At 43.8% G+C, this 24,976-nt stretch overlaps 1 protein-coding gene across 1 annotated transcript in view; it reads right to left on the reverse strand.

The window, feature by feature from the left end:
* The window catches only part of MYO18B (myosin XVIIIB), a 1,377,385-nt gene that overhangs the window by 304,117 nt on the left and 1,048,292 nt on the right, over window positions 1-24,976 (reverse strand). Inside the window, exon 33 of the mRNA XM_069214702.1 lies at window positions 1,310-1,426. Within this exon, the coding sequence (XP_069070803.1) occupies window positions 1,310-1,426 (117 nt within the window). The remainder of the gene's footprint in view (window positions 1-1,309; window positions 1,427-24,976) is intronic.

Consider the following 24,976-nt stretch of genomic DNA (forward strand, 5'->3'; position numbering starts at 1 on the left):
AGCACAAACAATAATCAGGCAGGAATGAATGATTTAGAATTAACCTAATAAAATGTGTTAGGAAGACTAAGGGCCTGATTTAGATTTCAGCAGAGGGGATACTCCATTAAAAAGGGGACGGGTATCCTGTCTGCCGACATCTAAATACCATTGTTTTCTATGGTTTACATATTCCACGAAGCCAAAATGAATCTCTTCTTTCGCATACCATTGGTGGTACATCACCAAAAAAATGTAAGTCAATATGCCAAATTTCCATAGCCCACATTCCAGTGGAGTAACAATGGGTTTCACCATGGTCCGCGCATGAAATGAATTCAGTCTGTGAATACCAAATCTTATTTCTGACCTGCTAGACCAGCCACCCCAAAGAATGAAGCACCTCCACGGTGAGAACATCCTATGGAGATGCTATCGCTGAGTCACATGTTGTAACACTAGGCAAGCCCTGAACTAACCCATTCCCCTTCACCCCCGCTACTTCCAGCATTCACAAGTCAGATAAAGTCTAATACAAATGTTGACTTGCACAAACAATTAAAATGCACTGGTCAGACTGTTCTCTGTCCCACAGAAACAGTTGAGGCTGAAGAATGTGAGGGTCCCAACACATACATATTTAAAGGGTTGCAACTCAATGGCATCATCTACATAGCAGAAAACATTAACTACAGTGAAAAGAGTTGTGTTGAATATGCTGCAAAACTAATGGGCTTCAGATCCGTCAGAACTGAAAATTCTTATGCAAAGAATCTTGGGGTGCAGCATTTACCACAGGGGGAGAGACATTCATACCTATCTATCTTTCATTGCATGTCAGCAAAGGAGAAAGAGAAGCAAAGGTTGGGGCTAAATTAGAATGGTGACATGCTGTATAATAGAGCACATGAAAATGTGACTACCTCAACATAGCCCATTGTGCTATCCATTTAATTATTGGTCTGATAAGCTACTGCACTACTTCTAACCACAGTGCTAGACTATACTGATTATCAATTGAGATACAGTGAGGAAGGGTATACGGATATAGCACTGTCATGCACAATTAATTGTGTCATCCCTGCTGATGTCTGGCATTAAAAAAGATGTGGTGCCCTTTGAGTATCTAATCAATTTGTTTTACTTATGAATATATAAGAGGGCTTTGGAGCCATATGCAATGATGACAATCCATCCCCATCTAAAGACATGGAAAAACTTGCAAACTCCCAAATCAATATATAATTGCAAACAGACATACTCCTACTCCACGTTCACTATCAAAGTGATAGTCACAATATTCTTCCAGCTACACTGACTCACACTATACCTGAGCTATGAGTGCCTTGTGCTTCTTCATCAGCTCGTTCAGGTCCTCCTGATCTTCATCTGTGCGCTTTAGAAGGTCTGCTTTCTCGCGCTGTGTTTGGTACAATTGCTCTTCAACCTATTACAAAAGAAGTATTGAAAATTTACTTTTCAAGAGTTACAACTCAATAGAATTTGTATTCTCTATACTTGTTACAATTATTAATATAACGTATAGAGTAGCAATATTTTGTGTCAATTCTTTTTATTATACATCTTAAAACTTTGTGTTGCTATTAAGATGTAATGAAATGATCTGGAAGCCAAGTTGAAATGTAGAGCAGAACTTTCCAATCAAGTGAGCTGTAATGTAAACATAACCATCTGAAGCACTATTTCTCCACTTGTTTTCACAATAATTACTGAATTTTTGTTCAAGGTTTTTCAAAAAAGTAGTGAAGTGCCATTCCAGGTGAACAAGTGATTATGCCATATCAAATAATTGAGTCATCTTAACGTGGAAGAACTGAGCTCCATAAACCAGCAGAGCAGAGGCGGTGAAGCATATGCTGTAGTAGGTGTTGCTTCAGGATTAGCAGTCTGTATTCCACCCAGAAGGTGATAATAAAAAAGCAAGCAACAAGATGAGTGGCAGAATACTAGATATTACTGAAGATGAAGGGTATTTCATCCCACATGTTCTGCACCTGTGAGTGGATTTCAAGTTGTGGCTTTTTGCTCCCACACCACTAGCCTGGAATACCACCTCAGGATTCTCATATGAGATGGCCCACATGGCTCTCTATTTGGCCCATGCTCTTAACATTCTATAACTTAGCCAGGAGGATTGTATTCATCTAACTTTATCTCAAATATTCATAAGAAAATTGCATCTAATGTCTCAAATTATGCCTTGACACTATCCAAAACTACAGCCTTTCCTGAACTCAAATTCTTCGCATTCCCCTCAGATCCCCCTGTTTCAGACCAAAAGAAACAGCAATGCTGGGCTTGTGAAATGAGGATATAGAATGGGTAGATAAGGGGACACCTAGGCCCATATTTATACTTTTTTAGCGCCGCATTTGCGCTGCTTTTTAACGCAAAAGCAGTGCAAACTTACAAAATACAAATGTATTTTGTTAACTAGCGCCATTTTTGCATCACAAAATGACGCAAATGTGGCACTAAAAAAAGTATAAATATGGGCCCTAGGTTGCTTTGGATTCCTTTCTGCTGTCTTCGACAAATGGACCTCCTGACTCTCCTTGAGAGGTTGTGCCTGATGTCAGTTGTTTTCTTAGCTAAGGCATTGTTTGGTTCCTTCTTGTAGTATGAACATTAGTATATTAGGTTACATTATATTAGTATTATGGGATCCCTCTTTCTCCAGTACAATTCAATATCTAACTTAACCCATTGTTTCAGGCATTAAGTGCTTCAATATCGCAGTACTATGATATTGCAAAGACAGAGAGTTATACATCAAAATAACAATTGAACTATATTTAAGAAGTGTGAAGAATATCAAATAAGTACCCAGGATTGAAGGGCAACTACCTGACTATGGTCTAAATAGTTACAAAACTGAGACCATCATTTTCATTTTTTTTTTTTTTTAAACCTTCAACTGAAAATGCATCTGCTAGATTTGCTAGAATTGAGATTCACAGTCAAAGTCAAAAGTTTGGGAATAATCCCAGCCTCAGATAAAACATGCTGCATTTGCTCTCTACTCCAAACAAAGCACGGATGGTTACTTAAACACTATGTGCAACAGTAAATTCACAATTATAATCCTGCAATGCATTATATGCAGGTGTACTAACTCTGACAGGTGTAAAATGTTGGAGCTAGACAGACTAAGGAAGGAAAAGGTATTATATGTCAGACTCTGCTTTACTAATTGACATACTACTCCAATATACAACAGCCTATTCACTCAGGAACTTCAGATAAGCCTGGCTTGTTGTGCCTTTTACACTAACTGAGGATGACAATTCGCAATCCGGGATTCTAAAGCAGGAATTGGCTCTCACAGGAAGCTGAGGTCTGGAAAATCTCATAAAAGCGTTAACACAAACGAGAAGACTTATCAATTGTAATATAAACGGATTGTTACCCTGAAATACGTTAGAAATAGACACCAACATCGAGAGACTCTCGAAGACTTGAAATTATATAAAATATTTTACCTATTTTTGCTTTTAATTAATATTTTAAATAGCTCGGTTTTGCCTCAACGGTTTTCTGTGCATGTTCAGCCAACAAATATAACCAGACTGTTGTCTCAGAAATATCACAAAAAGTGGGTGATTGTGAGATTGCTAGGTCAGTGAAAATAATAAGCCGTGGAGCCCAGAAACGATAGTTGAAGGTGGGGCACAGACAAAAGGGGGAAGAGAGTGAGATGGCATACGAAGGGCAGAGGAAGAGACAATCTTAGAGAGACGTTAATCAAAAAAGAAATTATAAGGTTAGGGGATCTGTCAATTAATGGGGAAATGTACTTCATCTGTTTAAGTGAGAAGAGGCAATCTGAATGTTCAGATGGAACCTGAATAGTAGAGGTTTTAACTTTTTTATGAACATGGGCAAATCTTTACTGCATTTCAGGTCTTCGGGAGTAAGCTCCAAAGAGATAGGTGAGCGCCAGAAAAGATTTTGACACTGCTAAGAGAGATTTTAAACTACTTTTAAGTGAACAAGCTTCTGGGGCTTGCAGGTATGGTTACTGCAACACTAACAGTAGTATTGGTAGTACCCGTTGTAGTAATATTAGTAATAAGAGTAGTACTGCTTGGCCAAAATTATCTTCAACAAAGCTGTTTTGGACCATTCACATATTTGGGCTGAAACACAAAGACCCTGATTTAAAAAAAGTGGCACTGCACCCACTGCAGCACTACTTTTCTTGCACCCCTTAGCGCCACCCTAAAGCCACCATGTGTGCACCGTAACTAAGATATGGCATACCATATTGCTTATTAGGGGAACTAGAGTCAAAATGTTTGACGCTAGTTTGGAGGTTTACAGGATTAGCGTAAAAGATTCTGTTGCTAATCCTGCAAAGCCCATAGAGGTCCATTGAAAACAATGGCATGCCTCCTTTTAATGCCTACTCTGAGCAGGCATTAAAAGTGCTAAAATAATTGACGTGAAGAAATCTTTAAGATTTCTTTGCGCTATTTTTTTGGCCACACTAACGGGTGAACACCCCCTTTGCATACATTATCCATGCACCAGGCAAAATGTAGCGTAAAAGGTTATAAAGTGGAGCACTGCATGCATTGCACCACTTTGTAAATTTGGCACAGCGATTTTGGTCTTGTTAGGTCACGTTAGCGTAAAAAATGTTACACTAGTGGGGCAAAAAGAGGAGCTATGGGCTCTTAAATCAGCCCCATAATGTCTTCCTACAGTAAACTGAATTCCACTTAGGCATGTAACCAATATGTCCCAATTTTACAATTGCATTGGTAACGCAAGCAGTGCTAAATACTACATGGATCTCATGACGAAGAAGGACAAAGTGAAATTCAGAAGAATCTAACATGATTGGGAAATTTCCAACACACTACTGGTTCAAATATTATACTCTAAAAAAAATGCCACTAGTAAATATTTGGTTAGTTCAGCAAGGATAATCGATGCAAATCTAATTTTTCAGGGGCGTCCTCTAGCAAGATGTAATTTATACATTGCAAATAGGAGCAGAGCAACATATCGTTTGGCACTAGGGTTTTCCATCTGAATTAAGGTGAGAGAACTACTAAGCAGGGCTAGGCATTTTTTCATTTTGCACATATGTGAATCCAGGGGAAAATGAATATTGAAAAAAGGAATAGAGGTGGGTGGATTATAGGGGGCCTGTTTGGAATCACATTCCTTTATGCTGCAATTGCCACTGCCTGGGCCCTATACCAGGGACTGAACAATGGTGATTACATGAGCGAGGCCACTGATATGCTCCATCTGCAGCAACCTCTTTAATTGCAGCCACAGGAGAAGCACATGTTACAGTATCCTACCTCAAAGGAGACAGCTGAATAATTAAAGTGCAGTAAGTAGAAATAGAAGATTATGCATTATGTTTCTTCTCATTCAAGGAACCCAATCCTCAGGCTGCAAAACAACCTTTGGTGCTTTAATAAACATTTGCCTTAGTGATAAAGAACTATAACAGGGGGAGTTATTGTCATTAATTTTCTTGTATCACTACCCACGGTACAAGAAACGTCATGCAACATTTAAAATGTGTCTGTGGATTGAATTTCAACACAGAATTTTTTGCGGGCAACTTTTTGGCCCAGCTCTACTATGCACCCACACTGCAGATGGAATTACAGCATTCTGCAAGATCACACCCATACGGGATTCCTGTTAGTTATAACTGAATTTCTGCATAAATGGAACTGATCATGAGACTATTGTAGATTTAAATTGTACAAAAGCGAAGATGACAAGTCCTGACCTGAGCAAGCAATAAATTTGGCTAAAATCATCATGAAACCAAAAGAGAGTGCACTTTGTTACAGCTACTTGGGAACATAGAGAGAAAATAACATGGCTCACTTTCCTTGAAACTACATTGGATGAATAATATGAAATAATCCCAAACATAAGAGACTTAGGGTCTGATTTAAATGTTGTCAGAAAGGTATCCCCATCGCGGTGGAGTACTCTCCCCACCAACATAATGGTCTGACTACCAAACTTAAAAGCGGGCAGTCCTTTGGTTTATTGACTGCGGAGACTACTCTGCGTCTGCCATGGTTAGAACGCTCCAATGGCCCAATGGATTAAGGGTCCCCGGAGGTTGACCTGTATGTCTACCCACCTAATTTAGATGGGTGAACTTAGAGGTCAGTTTTTCACTGTCCATCACTGCCTGGAATACCCTCATGGTAAGGAACAGTGAAAAACTCAAGATGTCCCCTCCCCCGGAATCACCATGACGAGGAAGGTATTGGTTTTTTTTAATTTCAGAAACAAAATCCCATTTTGGGATGAAATGTGCTATGATCCTTTATAGAGTGCATACCAGTCAACTGCAGTCTCAGGACAAATGTATGATGCATGATGCACCGATCTGCAAAATGCCAAAGGACTTCTGTTTTACAGGGACCTTTGTCTTGGTCCCTCAACCCTAATTACACCAGTTAAATGGGAGCTCGGACTATCTATAGGTCAAGAGTAATGTTATACAAGTGTTGACAATGAAACTATGTTATGCAGTAACATAGCCGTCCACTACTTTGTTTTTGGATGCTTTATGTTATAGCGGAATATTAGTGTGTGGTGATTAGTAGCAGGGTCTTTGAATCTTTGGGCTTCAAGGGTTGACTAAAGCAGTCTGACACAGTCCTCCTTGACACAATGTTTAGAGAAATGTAGGCTTTGAGCTCTCTTAAATTATATTTCAGAATTTTTAGGGATCCCAAAAATAACTACATGAACTACAGATGACGCTGTTATCTTCGTTGGGTATTGAAAGTAAATCGATAAAAGAAAGGAGGCAGATTAGCCTTTCTATACTACTTTGGTGTCCCAGGTTAAAATATTTTTGAAATGTAATAATTAATCTTATCTTCAGCCATACCGCCATTACAAGAAGATACTATGTATACTCTATTGAACAGTTCAGCAAAAGGGCTTTTTAACATAACAAGTTTTGAGCCTTTTAGATCTTTATTCGAAATTGCAAAGGCTAATTCTAAGAATACAAAATCATTTGCACCTTCTTATTACTGAGAATTTTCGTATGTTTTTACATTTGCCAGATAAGGTCTATTCCTTAGTGTGAAATATAATGAAATGAAATTGATCTGCCTCATCGTATGCATTTTGTAACCTTGGTTTTGTGGTTTAAGGCAAAATGAAATAAAATAACACGTGTGGTCTGGGAGATGCAAGAATGCAACAGTTTGTTGTGATACATACAGAATGTCATATATAGCATTGGTAACTGAAGAAAAATTAAAAATAATTTAAACTGGCCTTTATCTTTTTCAAATGGAAGCAATGGACCTAATTTCAGCAAATCAGGAAATTAATAACTCTGAAGTTCTTTTTTTGCTCAGTCACAGCATGACAAACGAGATTTGGTTCAGAAGTCAAAATTCTTAACATGCTGACAATTATAGTGTCTTTCTTGTGAGCATTTTCTGCTAGCCGAATGTGTCTAAACATTATGAAGCATTAAAGATATCGTTATACGTAGATGTCTCTAATTAGTTAATTGCGACCAGTTTCTATATTCACCTAAATATTTGACATAATTTGGTTTACACAGACCTCCAGTCTCAAACCTTCCAGAAAATGGAAAAACGTATTGTCAGAAAATTACTTTAAAGTTTGGGTTACTTTTCGGGTTTTACGTTTTTAGAACACAGATATAATTTGCAAGAATTTCAGGAACACTCCTTCACATCCTCATACATCATAGATAGTGCATTTCCACATGAAGAAACGCAACAGAGAATAGAATTCACATAACAAAACTATTTTTAACCAGAGGCAAAATATTGATCCTTGTGCAGTAACCCTTTCCCTTACACTACTGATAACTATGGGCATGTTTTCACCCAGTCACATACTGAAAACAAATTACTCCTTACCTTGAAAGAATTACACTTAAAAGTGTTTTTTGGGGCCAGAAACTACATTAAATATCTTGCTAAATATCGACAGACTTACACATGACCTTCAACAGAATGTATTGGTGGACCCACATAGGGACTAGGGGTGGGTGGAACTTGCAGAATTGGACTCCGTAGAATCCTGCAGAGTCACATAAAAACTCTATGAGATTCTGTATAGTTCTGCCAAAGAGATTAAATAGGCATGTTGTGCTGCTTGCACTGTGATTTAATACTGGCAGTGCATTCCGTGGTGACACATCAGCTCGAATGGCACCACATGGTGCACCAGAGGGCGCAGCTACTCAAGCTGATTTTGCTGCTGCTAGAGTAGATGTTCTACTTGAGTGCCAGGCTTCTGACCGCGAACAGTCGTGACTGCCCTCGTTCAAAAAATCTCACCTGATGTCCTCCTAGTGACTGTAAATCATGCGAAGGGACACCAAATTTTGCTTCCGCTCGCCACCTTACCATTCTAGAGTCGTGCATGAGAAAAAATTCTGTTATGTGGCAATTGGTGGAATTTGGCCATAACTCTGTGTTACAAGAGTAAAGTGGAGTCACCAAAATTCTGCCAATTCTGTGAGCAGAATGAAATATTACACTCACCTCTTCTTGGGACACCCACAAACACTCCACTTCATCTAGATCTACTCACCCAGAAATATTACACTCACCTTTACCTGGGACAACCACAAACACTCGAGTCCATCTAGCAGAAATTCCACCATTACTGTGTGAACCCATCAACATTACAGACCCTTGTCAAACATGAATTAGATTTTGCCATTGCAAATTAATTTATTTATGCATTAATATAACCAATACCTAAAATGCTTTGTGAATCAGACGGAGTGTTCATTGGTAACCAGAAATGTAAACAAAATTAGCCTTGGATTATTTTTAATGACCGCTCACTTAATGACGCACTATTGATTGCACACACAAATGGTGAGCTCCTTTCCTTACTGTTTATGCCAAATTTCACTTTTTGATTCTCTCAATGGGTAAAGTGAAGAGTAATGGATAATGAGCACAAAGCAGTTTATCTTAATCCTTGAGGAACTCAACAAAGTTGTTATAAACAGTCTAAGCACTTTCTTGAGCAATTAAATAAATTCAATATATTCTTGATTAAGTGTTTATGAGGTGCTATTTCATGTCCGAGTTGGCGCTCTGCAATGACAGTCCATAAACGAGTTGTCCTTCAAATCTAATGTTTTATGCTGAACTCTAATTAATACAATAACAATGATAAAAGGAAGTGTATTGCAAGGCATTAGATACGCATCAATAAGATCTCCACTTGTGAGCAAGATTATTAAATAGCAGAGAACAGCAAATACTACTCCTTCAATCTCATGACATGAAGTAAAAGCAATTAAGGTAGACATAACTTTAACAGCAACAATGCAAGTGCATCACTTTCAATAAGCATATGTAACATAATTATATTGCCATTGAGCTCCTGTGCTATGTATATGAGTATTTATATAATATATTGTCAACCTGACAAAAGCAAAGAAACACAAAGCCAAAGACACCACCTAGAATGGCACTGGGGTGCAATTTGTAAGATTTGTTATTAATTTAAATAAAATCACATATGGTAGCAATCAGATCACTGCCTCTTTAAAGTGAAGACACTATATTGTGAACAGACATGTGATTGCACCCAATTAAGAGTGTAGCGTGTGTTGCTATGGGTAACAGATATGTCTCCACCTTCCTTTCGAGTAAGTGCCTGAGCTTCAAGGGCATGATTGTGTGGTCTGTCACATGGATGAAATCATTAACCCCATCACTGCGAGGTCTTTCCCACCTTCAGTGCTCAGCCGTTTTTGTTGAGTATTTGGGGTAGTTCACGCTTAGACCCCCATAACGTTCAGTCCACCTAAGGTATTCACGCCAAGTTTGCATAATTGTTTTCCCAGCATCCTTGGGATTTTGAAGGTACACAGGGTTTGTGGATTCCCAAGGAGTGGTCCAGAAGCTAGCAAAAATACAGCTAAATTTGGGGATTTGAGGGAAAACGGGAAAAAGTCCTGCAGAAGAAAGCAGTTGTTTTCCCTCCAAATGGCATCAATGAAGGGTTTGCTGTGCTAGAATCACCATCTTCCATGCTTTCAGGAACAAGCAGACTCGAATGAGAATAACACATTTTTCAACACAGTTTTGGCATTTTACTGGGACATAGTCCATTTTTCTAATTTTTTTTGTGCTTTCAACTTCCTTCCAGTTAGTGGTATAAATGGGTGTGAAACCATTTGTGGATCCTGGAAAAACTATACATTTCTGAAAAATAGACAACATTCTGTATTCAACAAGGGGTCATTTGTGTAGATCTTTCAAGGTTTTAGAGAAAGTAACAGTTGCAATAAAAAAGAAATTGACATTGAGTTGCAAAAAAACAGCCACTTCTGTCTACATTATCATCTGTAACTTCTTATACCAACTGTTAGACCTGTCATCCTTGGCATATTCTCCCCTGTCTTTTTTGCCTCTGCTTCCTATGTTTTGACTGTGTGCTGGACTGAATTTTTGCTGGTTTTGGTACTCTGGGCACTTTACCACTGCTGACCATGGCTAAAGTGCAAGTGCTCCCTGTGTAAATGGTGAGTGTAATTGGCTTTTCCATGATTAGCATATTTGATTTACTACTAAGTCCCTTACTAAAATACATCTTTTGGTAAAGTTGTTTTTTAAATTGCCTGTTTGAAAATGCCACTTTTAGAACATGGCCATTTTCTTGCTTAAACCATTCTGTGACTCTGCCTGCTTGTGTACTCCCTGTCTGGGTCAGACTGACAGTTGGGCTGTTTGTCAATCTCCACTAGACATTGACACAAAGGGAACTGGGGTGTAGCCTGCATATCCTAATGGGCCACCTGGGCTAGAGTGGAGGGAGGAGTGGTCACTTACACCTCAAAGGGCTGTGTCTGCCCTCACACAATGCAGTCTCCAACCCCCTGGTGTGAGTCTGGAGCCAGGCCTGGGCACAATAGAAGCTTGTCAACAACAGAGACTTTCCTTTGAAGTTTGCCAACTTCAAAGGCAGAAAGGGGTGTAAGTAGTGTATCCAAAATCCCTGATTTTCAGATTACTTCTGGACCCAAGAGGAACCTCTGCCAAGGAGAAGAGCTGGAGGAGGGGTACTGCCCATTTGCCTGTAACTGTGCTTTGCTGGGTTGGCCTACAGTTGCTACCTCTGCCTGAAAAAGGACAACAACTGGACTTTGTGCTATATTCCTGCTTGTGAAGTTTTTCCAAGGGCTTGAACTGATCTTGCCTCCTATTTTGAAGTCTTAGGGCCATCAAATAATTCCTTTGCCAGCACCTGGACTCTCTGCTGAAACTCCTGCCCTGCCAAATGGTGCCCTATCCAGTCCCTGGTCCCTGGAAAGATGAAGTTGCTAGAGCAAGGACTGAAATCCATGCACAGGAAGCCGTGTGGGGAACATTTTAACGCACCACCTACAACGCGCCTGTAAAAATGATGCACCACCTGCCTTGCAGCTGAAATCGATGCACCACCTGCATCGCAGCTGGGAAACTGTTGCATCACCTGCATCGCGGCTGAAGAAATGACAAGACGCCTACTTGTGGCTGCTGAAAACGACACAAAGCCCATGTAGCGTGGTTTTCCATCACCGTGCTCTCGGACTTCACACATATCATCACTGAACGTCAAAATCAATGTGAACCTGAGTGGATCTAAGGTGCCCCGTCCAGAAATCGATGCATTGCTCTCTTGTGAGAGAGAAAAACAATGCATCGCCTAGCCGACCGGACAAGAAACGATGCACAGTCTCACTTGTGAGTAAGGAATCGATGCATCGCTGACTTTTCCGATGCACGCTCACCCGTACTGCTCCATTTTTTATGCAAACCAGGTCCTTTGTGTAACAACAATGTTTCCCATGTTTTCAAAGGAGGAAGACTCTATTATTTTGAAAATTCATAACTTTACTTGTGTATGTTGGATTTTTATCATTTTGGTCTTGTTTGATTTAGATAAATATTGGTTATCTTTCTAAACTGGTGTTGTGTCCATTTTGTAGTGTTTTCACTGTATTACTGTGTGTGTTGGTACAAATACTTTACACATTGTCTTTGAGATGAGCCTGACTGTTTGTGCCAAGCTAGCAAGGGGGTGAGCAGAGGTTGTCTTATGAGTGTAACTCCCTTACCCTAACTAGAGTGAGGGTCCCTGCTTGGACAGAGTGCAAACTGACTGCCAACCAGAGACCCCATTTCTAACACCAACCAATCTGCCGCTTTGTCTGCTAGACGCTTCTGGCTGCAGGGATCCATAGGAGTCGTAGGTTCACCCAGAACCTTATGTAGTCTGAGCCAATACCTGAGCTGCACCTCGCAATTGTCTACCAGGTGTACATAAATTGATCTGGCAAAATATAAAGAGTGGAAAATAGTTATTGAGGAAACATATGTATTCCTGAAATGGGCACAAGATATAGAGTTTAGAAACAGTGGTCATTTGCACATTTCTGAATTCTGAGATACCCATATTAGCATGTGAATTAGAGAGCATTTCTCAAAATGACTTCTTTCTTACATACTGTCGTCCATTTGGAAGGCACAAATGCAGTATAAGACGACACTGGTTAATAACACTTGTTCTAATCTTCTGTGTCCTCCTAAGTCCCCTGCTAAAAATGGCACCTCACTTGTGTGGCTAGGCCTAGTGCCCGCAACAGGAAATGGCCCAAAATCCAACGTGGCCCGTTTTTCAACTGAAAACTGACCCATTTTTGCAATGTGCCTATCTTTGGATTTTGGGTCCTAGCTCAGCTGGCAACTCGGGAACATAGCAACCTGTACATTTTTAAAAACTTGACACCAAGGGGAATAGTATGGAGTGACTTTTGTGGCTCTCACCAAGTTCTGTTACTCAAAATTCCTTACAAACCTCTTCATTTGTCTAAAAACACAATTACCTCACATTTCTGTAATGGAAAGTTCTGGAATCCGAGGGGAACCACAATTTTCCTTTCACCCTGCACTCCCCCAGGTCTCCCCATAAAAAAGGTACCTAACTTGTGTGGGTAGGCCTAGTGCCTATGATAGGAAACCGCCCAAAATGCAACAGGGCACATCACATTTTTCCACCCAAAACTGAGTCTTTTTTTAAATGTGCCTAGTTTGGGGTTTAGGGTCCTAGCTCAGCCGGTACCTAGGGAAAATTAGCAAACTGGTAAAAAAATTTAAACTAAACACCCAGAGTAATCCAGGATGGAGTGTTTCGTGTGGCTCTCATCAGGTTCTGTTACCCAGAATGCCTTGCAAACCTCAAAATGTTTCTAAAAACACATTTCCCTCACATTTCTGTGAAGGAAAATTCTGGAATATGAACTTGGTCTCTCGATCAAAATGATACCTCACTTGTGTAAGTGGGCCAAGTAACTGTGACAGGAAAGGTCAAAAAAGTGCAGAAATTAAGGAAGAACCAAAGCGGGTCCTAAATGGCAGGTTTTTTAATATATTTTTATGCTGACCCCTGGGGGGGGCAGAACGACTTTGGTGCACATTTAGGTGGGGTGAGAGCATGGCCATGCCCATGGTGGGTGGCACCCATCCCTCTTTCCCTCTTTTATTTAAAAAAAAATCCCTATTGTCCAGTGGACTTTCTGCCTCCATGGGGGGGTTGGAATAATAGCCCCCAATTTGCTCCCCTGGGGGTAGAAAGACTGTGCCTATTTTTCAGGTGGATGGGGGCATTGCGTGTCCATTCTGGGCTGCCCCCACCCCTAGACTTTTGTGGAAAAAAATAATCCCTGGTGCCTAGTGGGCTCTCTGCCCCCCCAGGGGGGAGGATTGGGGGCAGAAAGACAGTGCCAATATTGGGGTGGGGGTGCTGCCTTGCCCATTCTGAGCAGCCCCCACCTCTCTTCTATGATAAAAAAAAACATGGTGTCTAGTAGGCTTTCTGCCCCCCTCTTCCCCCTGGTGCAGATTGGGGGTAATAACCCTCATTAAGCAGAAAGTCTGTTCCTATTTTATTTTTGGGGGCGGGTGAAGGCATTGTTTTGCCTATTCTGGGAAGCTCCCATCCTCTCCTAAATAAATAAGATGGTCCTGGTGTCTAGTGGGGTTTTCTGCCTCCCGCCACACCCAGGGGGCAGATTAGGGTCTACTGCCATCATCTGCCACATGGGGGGTAGAAAAACTGTTTTATATTTAAAAAAAAAGTAAAGGGGACCAAAGGATCTTGCCCAAGTGGAGACTCTCCCATCCCTGGTGGCCTAGTGGAGTGGATACCTGCTTGCAGATCAGACTTCTGAGGAGATCCCCAAGTGGAGATCCACGAGGGAGAGGTACCTTTGGAAAGGGAAGATTCCCCCCTTTATAAAGGCACCTCTCCCGTCTCAGGGGGCTGAGATATGCCCCGGAGCACCGAAAGAAAATGAAAGCAAATAAGCCGATCAACTCATTTCACTTTCATTTTCTCCTTTAATGACGTCAGCGAGCATGGAGCGCTGATCGTCATGACAGGGTGGCGATATTTTTGGTCTTCATTACTGGGAAACTCTTCCCCAGCAAACAAGGCTAATAATAAACAAATGAAATCACTCTGGTGCCTGCACCAGAGGGATTTCAAGTGCCACGTGTGTGGACATCCATAAGACGTCCCACGCACATGAACACTGCAGCGTTGGACGGATCCCAGCCGTCCGACGCATGCAAAGGGTTAATGCCTCTTATTATAAAAAGTGAATTTGCACTACCTTTTTGTACCTAGTATGCAGGTGTAGGGGACTGTGGATAATATAAGTGATGTGTGAAGCACTTTTTGATGGAGGAGTTTATGTTGCATATATGGTGGTGGTAGATTAGGCAATAATTCTATTTTATAGGGAGTACCATACATCATAGACCTGATTCAGAGCACTTAGCATTCCTTCAGGGAGATATGTCTGATGATTGTGATTACAAGGTGGAGTTGGGGACACATATGGAGACATATTTTTAGGTTTTCAATGGAGCAAAGTAATGTAAGAGCAAAGAGGGTTGTATGTTGTTTTAAGGCATAGGTGAAAAATGTCTTGCTTCATCAAAAGGAGATGCCCACCCTCGTGGGTGTGCAGGCATGGGCAACTGGGTAGGGAGCTACAAGGAGGGTGGAGCTGGTAAGGAGGGTGGGAGACAAGGATGGTGCAAGCATTGGGAATGAAGGTTCCACCACCACCAGGGAGTTGCCATAGGAGGAAGAATCTGATGATGGTGTAGTTGATCCTGTCTCCCCCGTGGTGCTCCCCTCACCCTCTGTCCAACTGGTCCCCTCGGCTCCGCTGGTATCAGCCTCCTGGGTCCCATGGGATGCAGCTTCTTCACTCACCAGTGCCCCTTCTCCTTTGCCGATGATGCTGATGCACACAAAGACAGAGGAGGATAGGGAGGGAAGGTAGGACAGTGAGAGACAGAGTGGGAGAGAGAAAGACAGGGAGAAATTGATCAATGTCAGCACAACAGCCACACACAAGTCACTACAACATACTCTAATGCCGTGTCATTACATGCCATGCACTCACTCACACATGCCACTCTAATAACAGACCATGCGTGCCACCACAGTCATGCACATGTGTTCCACTTATGCTGAGACACATTCAGGGGGTCATTCCGACCCTGGCGGTCTAAGACCGCCAGGGCCGGGGACCACGGAAGCACCGCCAACAGGCTGGCGGTGCTTCCCAGCCCATTCTGACCGCGGCAGTAAAGCTGCGGTCAGAAAAGGGAATCCGGCGGTTTCCCGCCGGATTTCCCCTGCATGGGCTGAATCTCAATGGCGGCGCTGCAAGCAGCGCCGGAATGGAGATTCCGATCCCCTTCCCGCCATCCTGTTTCTGGCGGTTTTTACCGCCAGGAACAGGATGGCGGGAACGGGTGTCGTGGGGCCCCTGGGCTTAGCAGACAGTGAAAATCGCAACGGGTGCAACTGCACCCGTCGCACCCCTGCAACTCCGCCGGCTCCATTCGGAGCTGGCTTCATTGTTGCAGGGTCTTTCCCGCTGGGCCGGCGGGCGCTCTTTTGGCGGTCGCCCGCCGGCCCAGCGGGAAAGCCAGAATGGCCTCCGCGGTCTTCTGACCGCGGAACGGCCATTTGGCGGTGCCCGCCAGGGTCAGAATGACCCTCTCAGTCCTGTACATTGGGTCATGGATCATTGCCGATCACAAGACCCGATATAAATATCCTAAGGGCATTTAGAGCCATACTTGTACAGCCACATAACCCATGCACATATAGCTGTGTGATGTGAAACCTCAGACTTCGCAGACTACACATACACCACATGTCAGCAGACAGCAGACAGGGATATGGCCCCTGCCACGCTGTTTGGATGGTTGGGAGTACAATGTGTGTGAACTCCAGTAGCGTAGCAGGGACCGTGTCCACATCAAATACCCTGCTCATCTACTACACTGTTGCTATGTCATCGATACTACTTAGAGGTTAAGTTTACCTCAACTCACATCCTGCATGGCATTTTAACACATGTATGTAGCACATCTAGCCTCTATGTATCCCAAGCCTAGTCCGACAGTAGCTACCTAGCACACATTCCACAGCCTTCACACACTGCACAGGCTGGCTGCACCTATCACTCACCACATAACCAAAGGATGAATGTAAACTCACCCCCTTGTGGACACAACACATATCATGAACATATGCACATTTCAATATTCCAGTGGTCGTCACAGCCCTCAGCCAGTTCCCTCCACAAGTCACTCATCCTCGTCCCAAGGCCCGTCCACATTTGTACTCACTCACAGACAGTACAATCACAGTGGCCTCACCTGCTGCCCTGGAGGCCCATACAACTAGGAATACAGGGGTAGGATCCCCTCCACAAGCTTCTCTAGTTCTTCCTGTGTGAAGGCTGGGGCCCTATCCCCTGCAGCACGTGGCATCTTGGCTACAAGAGTCAGAACACAGCAGCACACGCAGTGAAGGTCTTCTTAACACGAGTGCCAGGAGTCAAGTGAACATGGGCACATGAAATGGCGGTCACGACCGCCGTGGAAATCACCGTCACCACCTGCGGTGATCACCATTGGCTCATGTCTCCCATACACAACCATGTCAACCGATGAGGAGTTGCACGGTGGTTGCGACCGCCTACCGCCAAGACGCCTTACACCAGCGGGATTTGCTCACTTCCATCTGTCCTGTGCATGCAGGACAGGTGGCTGCCATTTTACATCTACGATGTGTATAGAGGGGGTTTATGAGGTGCGTCATGGATCTTTTACAGTGACCAGTGCACAGCTAAAATGCGTCTACACAGTCCTTTATGCACATAATGATTGCTACTCCCTCCTATCCTCAGGTACGGTGGAAGAATGATGGTGAGGAATGTTCCTTTCTACAGGCCCCTAGTCGATCTTGCCACGCTTGAAGAGTGCCACGTCATCCAGTGCTTTTGGCTTAACATACAGACCATCATGGAGCTTGTGAGGCTGTTGGAGCCGGATCTGCAGCCTGGTATTCGCCATCCCAATGCCAATCCACTCACTGTACAGGAGTTGGCAGTCTTCCACTTCCTTGCCTCCGGGTCCTTCCAAATTACAGAGGGCTGAGCTGCCGGAATGCCCCAGCCCATGTTCAGCCACGTCTTGAAGAATGCCCTGTGTGCCCTACTCAAATATATAGGCAGCTATATCAGGTTGCCGCAACATGACGATCTGGCCACTGTGAAAGCAGCCTTCTACGTTGTAGCACGTGCCATATGTGATCGGGCTACTGATGGGACCCACATTGCCCTGGGGCCACCCAAGGGGAGTGAACAGGTGTTCAGGAACCATAAAAACTTCCACTCAACCAATGTGCAGGTGGTATGGCTTGCAGAACTCTACATCACACAAATGACTGCACAGTTCCCAGGTTCAGTGCATGATGCCTACATTCTGCAGAACAGCAGCATCCCACACATGATGGCACCACTGCAAAGGGATCGTGCTTGGCTCATCGCTATGTATCATGTCATATGTGTGCCTCTGTATTCTGAACACTCTACACCACCTGCCCAATTTACCCACAGTTTTCAATATGCCTATTACCTCTGTGCACACAGGTGACTCTGGTTATCCCAACCTGCCTTGGCTAATGACACCTCTCAGGCATCCGACTACAGCAGCTGAAAACAGTTTCAAAGAGGCCCATGATAGTACTTGATGGGTCATCGAACGCACCTTTGGAGTGCTGCAAGCCAGATTCTGGTTCTTGCACCTTACGGGAGGGGCCCTACTGTACAGACCAACAAAAGTGTGCCAGATCATTGTGGCATGCTGCATGTTACACAATTTGGCTCTCAGACGTCACATCCCATTACTGGATGCTGAAGAGGGTGCAGCTATGCCAGTGGCTGATAAAGGGGACATGGGGAGTGATGAGGAGCAGGATGAGGAGGATGCAGCTGATTCCAGAGCAGAGCTGATATAAAAATTCTTCCACTGACATACAGGTATGTGCAAAAGCCATGCTATGCAACCAGTAGCAATGTCTGCCATGTGCACGGCTGCCACCAGGGTTGTGAGTTCAATGTGGGTTTTGGGTGAACCCATAACTTTGGATGTCATGCTGTTATCTGTATTTCAGAACTTGGAAATGATTGTTCCCCCTTCTTGCACTGTCACATACATTGGTAGGATAATAGTCAGCCTGTTACACAAGTCAGGGCTGTCTATATTGTAATCATGGTAGATAAAGACGTAGGCAATAACTGTGCTCAAAGGTGTTCATTCTTATAAGAGAAGTGCAAGGGCTGATGAGTGGGGTCATGGCGAGTGGGATCATCAGAGTACTTAGCTCAACTGTGGGGAGTCGAAGTCCAGTATGATGGAAAACAGAGTTATGACAGTTGACAGTCAACAGGGTGTCGCTGTGACACACAAGGTGGTATGTTTTGAAGTAGCTCACTTCCTGACTGTGGTCTTGGCATTAGTGGAGGCTGGATGTCTGGTTGGACGTCCTCGCTTGCGTGGGGGCTCCTCAGCTACAGAGGAAGGGGTGCAGGTGTCCTGCATGTCCTGTGGCAAGGCCTCTATTTCACTGGCTGTGGCGGACGTGGAGGGCTCAGATGTGATCTGGCTAATGGAAAGGACTTTCTGGTGGGAGGTGGAATGATGCAGGATGGTGGAAAGTTCCATCAGCACCCCTGCTGTGGAGGTCATGGTGGCATTGTGGGTCTGCCACTGCTGCATGGCTTCCTTATGGTTCTCCCTCTGAAGCCTCTGTGTCTCCTGCAAGGTAGCGAGGATCTGGGCCATAGTGTCCTGGGTTTGGTGGTATGCACCCAGAACTTGGGTGAGGAGCTCCTGGCCGGTCTGATGTTGTTGCTGTCCCCTCCCTTGGACCACAGATCCCCTCCCACTACCCCTGGCTCCCTATGCCTGTGCCCCTTGCACAGTGTGCCCACTCCCAGTAGCACCAGGGCCTTCATTGTCTCGGGCGGGTGCCCTTGACTCAGGCCCAGTACTGTGGGGCACACCTCTAATTGAGTGGTCCTTGAGGTACAGGTTTGGGGAGGAGGGGCTAGCTGAGGTGTTGTAGCCACTCAGGAGGGTGAGTTCAGGGTGTCCAGGGTAGTGCTGCTGGGGGTGGACTGGCCAATCCCCCCAGATGTCCCAGGCAATTTGTCGTCCTCCAGACATCCACTGGGGCCTTCATCCTGGGAAGGGCTGTCTGACCCTGCCATCCTCTGCTGGGTGGCAGTGGCAGGGTAACCTGTGGATGGAAAGGGTGAGAGTTAGTACGTGGATATGTTGTTGTAGTGTCATTGTGTGCTGCTTGCAGTGGGTGGATTCGTTACCCAAGGATGGCAATGACATTTGCAGCAATACAGACACTGCATGGTGAATGAGCTTTGGCCCATGATTTTCATATCATATGTAGTCTTGGGTTTGCTGTTTGACATTGCTGTAATTGTCATAGGTAATGAGGCGGTGTTCGCCAGCAGTAGGGGTGGGCTGTGGTATGACTGTCCATGCAGGTGTTCCACTGTGAGGTGTAAGAGTGACTCAGATCCAGCGTGTGTAGTGATGGATTGTGGGAGTGGTAGTTGAGGAAATTGTGAAGGTTTAGAGTGCATTGTGCAGGGCGGGTGTGTGAATAGTGGGAGGGGGTGGGTGGCATGCAGAGTAGGAAGGTGGGGTGATAGTGGGGGGTGCAGTCGTGGTTTTTGATAGAATGAGGAGTGGTAGGTGCTTTGGAGGCATGCAGGATAGGAGTGGTTAGTGCTCAGGGGGGATGTTGCTTCCTTACCAGAGTCAATCCCTCCGATGATTCCAGTCAGGCCCGCAGGATGCATAATGTTCAAGACTTTCTCCTTCCAGGATGTAAAATCAAGGGGAGGAGGTGGGGGTCCACCACCAGTTTTGTTGCAGTTCATGTTGTGCCTGGATGCCATGGAACAGACCTTCCCCCCAAGGTCATTCCACCTCTTTCTCATGTCCTCCCTTGTGCATTGGTAGCTGCAGACTGCGTTCACCCTGTCCAAGATCCTCTGCCAAAGCTCAGTTTTCCTGGCCATAGATGTTTGCTGGACTTGAGCTCCCATCAGTTGGAGCTCAACTCTGACGATCTCATCCACCATGACCCGCACCTCACTGTGGGTGAAGCATGGGTGATTGTGGCATGACATGTTGTGGGGGTGCGTGCTATACGTGTGAGGTTCAGTGCGGGCGGCTGATTGTTGTGGGGGGGGGTGCAATGTGTCAAATAAATGCTCAATGTCCAGTGGTTCGTGGGTCATGTATCTCTGGGTTGTTGTAGTATTTGCATGGGTTTGAGAGGGTGTGAAGAGGTGTGTATTATAGAGCAGTGAACAGGTGTGTGTGGTGTGTGTATATGTTTCAGGTGTGGGGTATTCAACCTGTTCAATCTGGTGTTGCCTTCTATTGGCAGTGATTTTCTAGCCCGCTGAAGTGTGCACCGCCAATGGTTTCCTGCTGTGCATGTTCTGCTGTGCTGAAATGTGACTCATAATATGGCGGCCGGAATGGTGTCGGCGTGGTGGGCCCAGCGGGTGGACAGTCATTTGTTCGCCATCTGTGGCACTGGTGGTGTAGGATTTCTGGCTGTATTTCATCGGCTTGGTGATTGTGACTCGTAATACGGTGGCAACTGTACCACCAACACTGGTGGGATGGTGGTGGGATTTTCCTTGGTAGTCTTGCCCGAAGACCGCCAAACTCGTAATGAGGGCCTCAGTCCTTCTGTTTGTGACAAGATTTTATGTCATTACACAGAGGCTAACAGTTTGCAAAACTCCTTTTTTGCCTCCTCACAGCAGCAACAATTGAAGGGATTCAGAACTTTAATAATATTCTACTAAGGTATAAAGTCTATCCACATGCTGTCATCTTCCTTCTTTGTTGCTGCTGCTCACAAGATAAGTACTCTCTTTTATTCTTTCATAAACACTTTGGTCCTCATCCCCCTCCCCACCCTCATTTCCCCCTTTTTACTCTCCTTCCAGGGAAATGTATTTGTATATCATCTAAGTTCCTTTAGTTATTTTAATGGAAATATTTTTTGGTTATGTCTTACTTTATTCATTTTACTGGTTTACTCTCTCTGTTACAGGTTGTCCAATTGTTCATTAATATTTAGTTATCATTCTGCATAACCATCATAAAATGAGTACTTTCTAATAATACCTTAGTCAGTTTGCGGGTACAGTTAACACGCAAGACAGTTAGCTGCCTCCATTTAAAAAGCAGCTCTAGCCAGTGCTCTCAATACTGCAGGCTGCATTGCTTCTCTCTGACAGCACGCCCCCTCTGATTTCAGGCGGGTAACGTTCCTTGTGCTGATCGCTGTCTGGTTTAACCATGCAGCCAAAGCACGGCGTCTTTCTCTCCACTGCATGGGTGCTGTCTCTCCATGACCGTGGGCCCTACGTATCCTCATTTAAAACCCTAAAGCAACCCACACCATTGCAGGTGCTTTCTACAACCCCTCTCACCTTAACTCCGCTTCGACTCACAACACGCACAATCATGGGTGCTTTTCTGTGTTTTTTCTCCCCATAACCTCAACTCAACCTCCTCACATAAGTTAAAAGAAAGTACCTTGGCATCCATGATGTTTACATCGGGCACAATTTTAGGAAGTTGGTATGCTTCCTATACTTTTCATTGAGTAGCCATTTTATTTAGTTGGCTCAATCCAATCTATTATTACAGTATTGTGGCAGTTGTAGTTTGTTATAACTGACTAATTTGCAAGGCCTAACTGACTCATTACTTATTTTGCTGGCTCTTGCTTTCCCTTGTTTTATCCTTACCTAGCATTATGTCTGAGGCACAGAGAGAGAATGCAATGGAGGAGCTATTAGAGGGCATGATGAAAAACGCATTTGAAAGACTAATGGGATCACTTGATTATACTATTAATAAAAAATTGGAAAACCTTGTTAAAAAAGGTAATGTCCTAAAAACTATTGAACACCTTGAAGGCTCAGAATGGGTTAGGACAAAAGGAAAAGATCCTCTGTTGATATATCTGCTACAAAGGCAAAGAAGGTAAAGGCTGAAGGCCATGATTCCACACGCACAACTGGTGGTGACAAGACTAGTACCCCGGCCACTACAGATGGGGCAGGAAAAAGGCCCAGATGTACGCATTTCACTCAATAGCGATGAGGCTTCTGAGCCTGAGATTGATCTGTTACTCCACTGAGTTTGACTCGGATAACAAGATTATCAAAGTAACCAGAAAGGGAACATCAGAAGAGGGTCTAAGGTCTTCGGATGCAAGATATGTTTGGTCAATATCCTGGGAGATGACGTTTGACCCTTTTGTCAGGAACCATCCCCTATCGCCTGAATGGAATCCATCTCAGAATGTCCCTGAATATATTACCTTCTGGCTCAGAAGCGACATTCCCAAGGAGGTTAGATATTGTTTTAGGGTCATTTTCTCAGAGATGAGTACAATAAAGACATGGCCAAGTACGTAGAAGTTTTCAGGTCCATTCAGAAAGGTTTTTCAGGATAGAGTTTTTGGCAGGGCCGGGTGAACGCGGTCGGTTCCTTGGCCGAGGTCAAGCTTCATCCAGAACCTTCTTGGGATGAGGCAATAGGTTTGGCCAACCAAGCTTTGGTTCACACCAGGGCTTCTACCCTAAGAGACAAAAGACCAGTGGCAGTTTTTCCAGAGAAGACCAGAAGCAAGGAGTTTTTTCTGCAGATAAGAGTTTCCAGAGAACCTTTACATACCCCTACAAAAGATGTGAGGCAGATTGGCTCAATTTTGTGGAAATTGGAAAATAGTGATCCAGGAAGCCTTGGTTTTAGATACTGTCAAAAATTGCAAACTAGAATTTAAAGATCTCACAGTCCAGGTGAAGACACCTCGAGAGATAGCATTTTCAGAACAAGACTCGTAGTTGGTCACAAAAGAGGTAGAAGACTTGCTGGCAAAAGGGGCTATTCGGGAGTCCTCAAACATAGATGTAATCAGCAATATTTTCCTGGTCCAAAAGAAAGACAAAGGTATGAGGTCAGGTATAAATTTGAGTGACTTAAATGAGTGGGTGTCTATTGCCACTTCAAAATGGAGCTGATTTACTTGTTAGGGGATATCTTGAGGAAAGGGGACTGGTTAACGAGATTAGATCTCAAAGACGTATATTTAACGATTACAATTTGGCCTCCTCATCAAAAATTCATTTAGTTCAAACATTAGGAATTTTGCAGTCTACAGTCCTGCCTGTCTTCAGCACCTCGATGCTTCACAAAAGTTCTCTGTCCAGTAGTGGCCTGGCTCAGTGCGAGGATGTAAGGTTAATTATCTATTCGGACGATATCATGATAATGACACAGTCCAGGGACGAAGTCTCTTATCATACGATAATGACCACCCAAACACTAGAGCCACAATGGTTTATAACAAACCAAAATAAATCTTCTCTGATACCATCCCAGGAGGTGCACTTTCCATTCAGGCAGAATGCAAGCTTCCCAGAGAAAAGTTAAGGAAATTACACAGAGAGTTAAGGAGAGTATTAGCGAGGAAGGAAATTCCACTAAGGTTTTTGGCAAAGATTCTGGGTCTGTTATCCTCCACAATTCAGGCAATTTTATCAGGTCCTTTATACTATGGGGCTCTCCAAAGACTCAAAATGAAATGTTCAAGAGGCAAATGTTCTCCCTAGACCAGGAATCAAAACAGGAACTCTTGTGGTAGCTCAAGAATGCAGAAGCATGGGATGGCAGTGCCATTTTCGGGGAGGAACCAGAAATAATAATAGAATCAGATGCCAGTTTAGAAGGATGGTGAGTGAGATGAGGGAACCTATCCAACGGGGGACTTTGGTCAGATCAAGAGAGGAATTTACACACGAAGTGGTTAGAATTGTTGGAAGGTTCTTTTGAAATTCGTTTCTTCACCAAATACATGATGAGATGTTGTGTGATATTGAGTTTGGGATACATGTCTGCAGTGAGATATGTCAACAGGATGGGTGATCCTCGTTCGAAGGGTAGCGCAGATTTAGCAAAACGGTTTTGGGGGTGCTATTTGAGCAAGGGAATTTCTGTTGTAGCAGAACATATTCCTGGGCTAAACAATGGTGTAGCAGACTGGTTTTCTCAGAACTTCAAAGATTCCAGCAAATTGGAGGCTGAACAGGAAGGTATTCTTCAATGTTCATGAGAGATGGGGTCCCTTCGGAGTGGACCTCTTTCGGACAGACTGAACACACAATTGAGAAGATTCTTCAGTTGGAGGACAGACCCTCTGGCTTTGTGGGTGGATGCCTTTATCCAGTATTGGAAAAGCTTGGCCCCTCTTGCTTTCCCTCTGTTTGCCATGCTTTCAAGAACCCTATTGAATGTTCGCAGAACCAGGGAAACTGTAGCAATGATGACACCTGTTTGGAGATCACTGGTCTGGTTTCCAATCATTTTGGAAATGACTGTGGACTTCCCTATCCTAATAACGATATCCAGAGATGTAATTGTGGAACCAGGAGAACTTCATCCTCTTGTAGAACAAGGTTTGTGGGCTCGAATGATCT

The sequence above is a fragment of the Pleurodeles waltl genome, chromosome 11, assembly GCF_031143425.1.
Source record: "Pleurodeles waltl isolate 20211129_DDA chromosome 11, aPleWal1.hap1.20221129, whole genome shotgun sequence".
NCBI classification, from domain to species: domain Eukaryota; kingdom Metazoa; phylum Chordata; class Amphibia; order Caudata; family Salamandridae; genus Pleurodeles; species Pleurodeles waltl.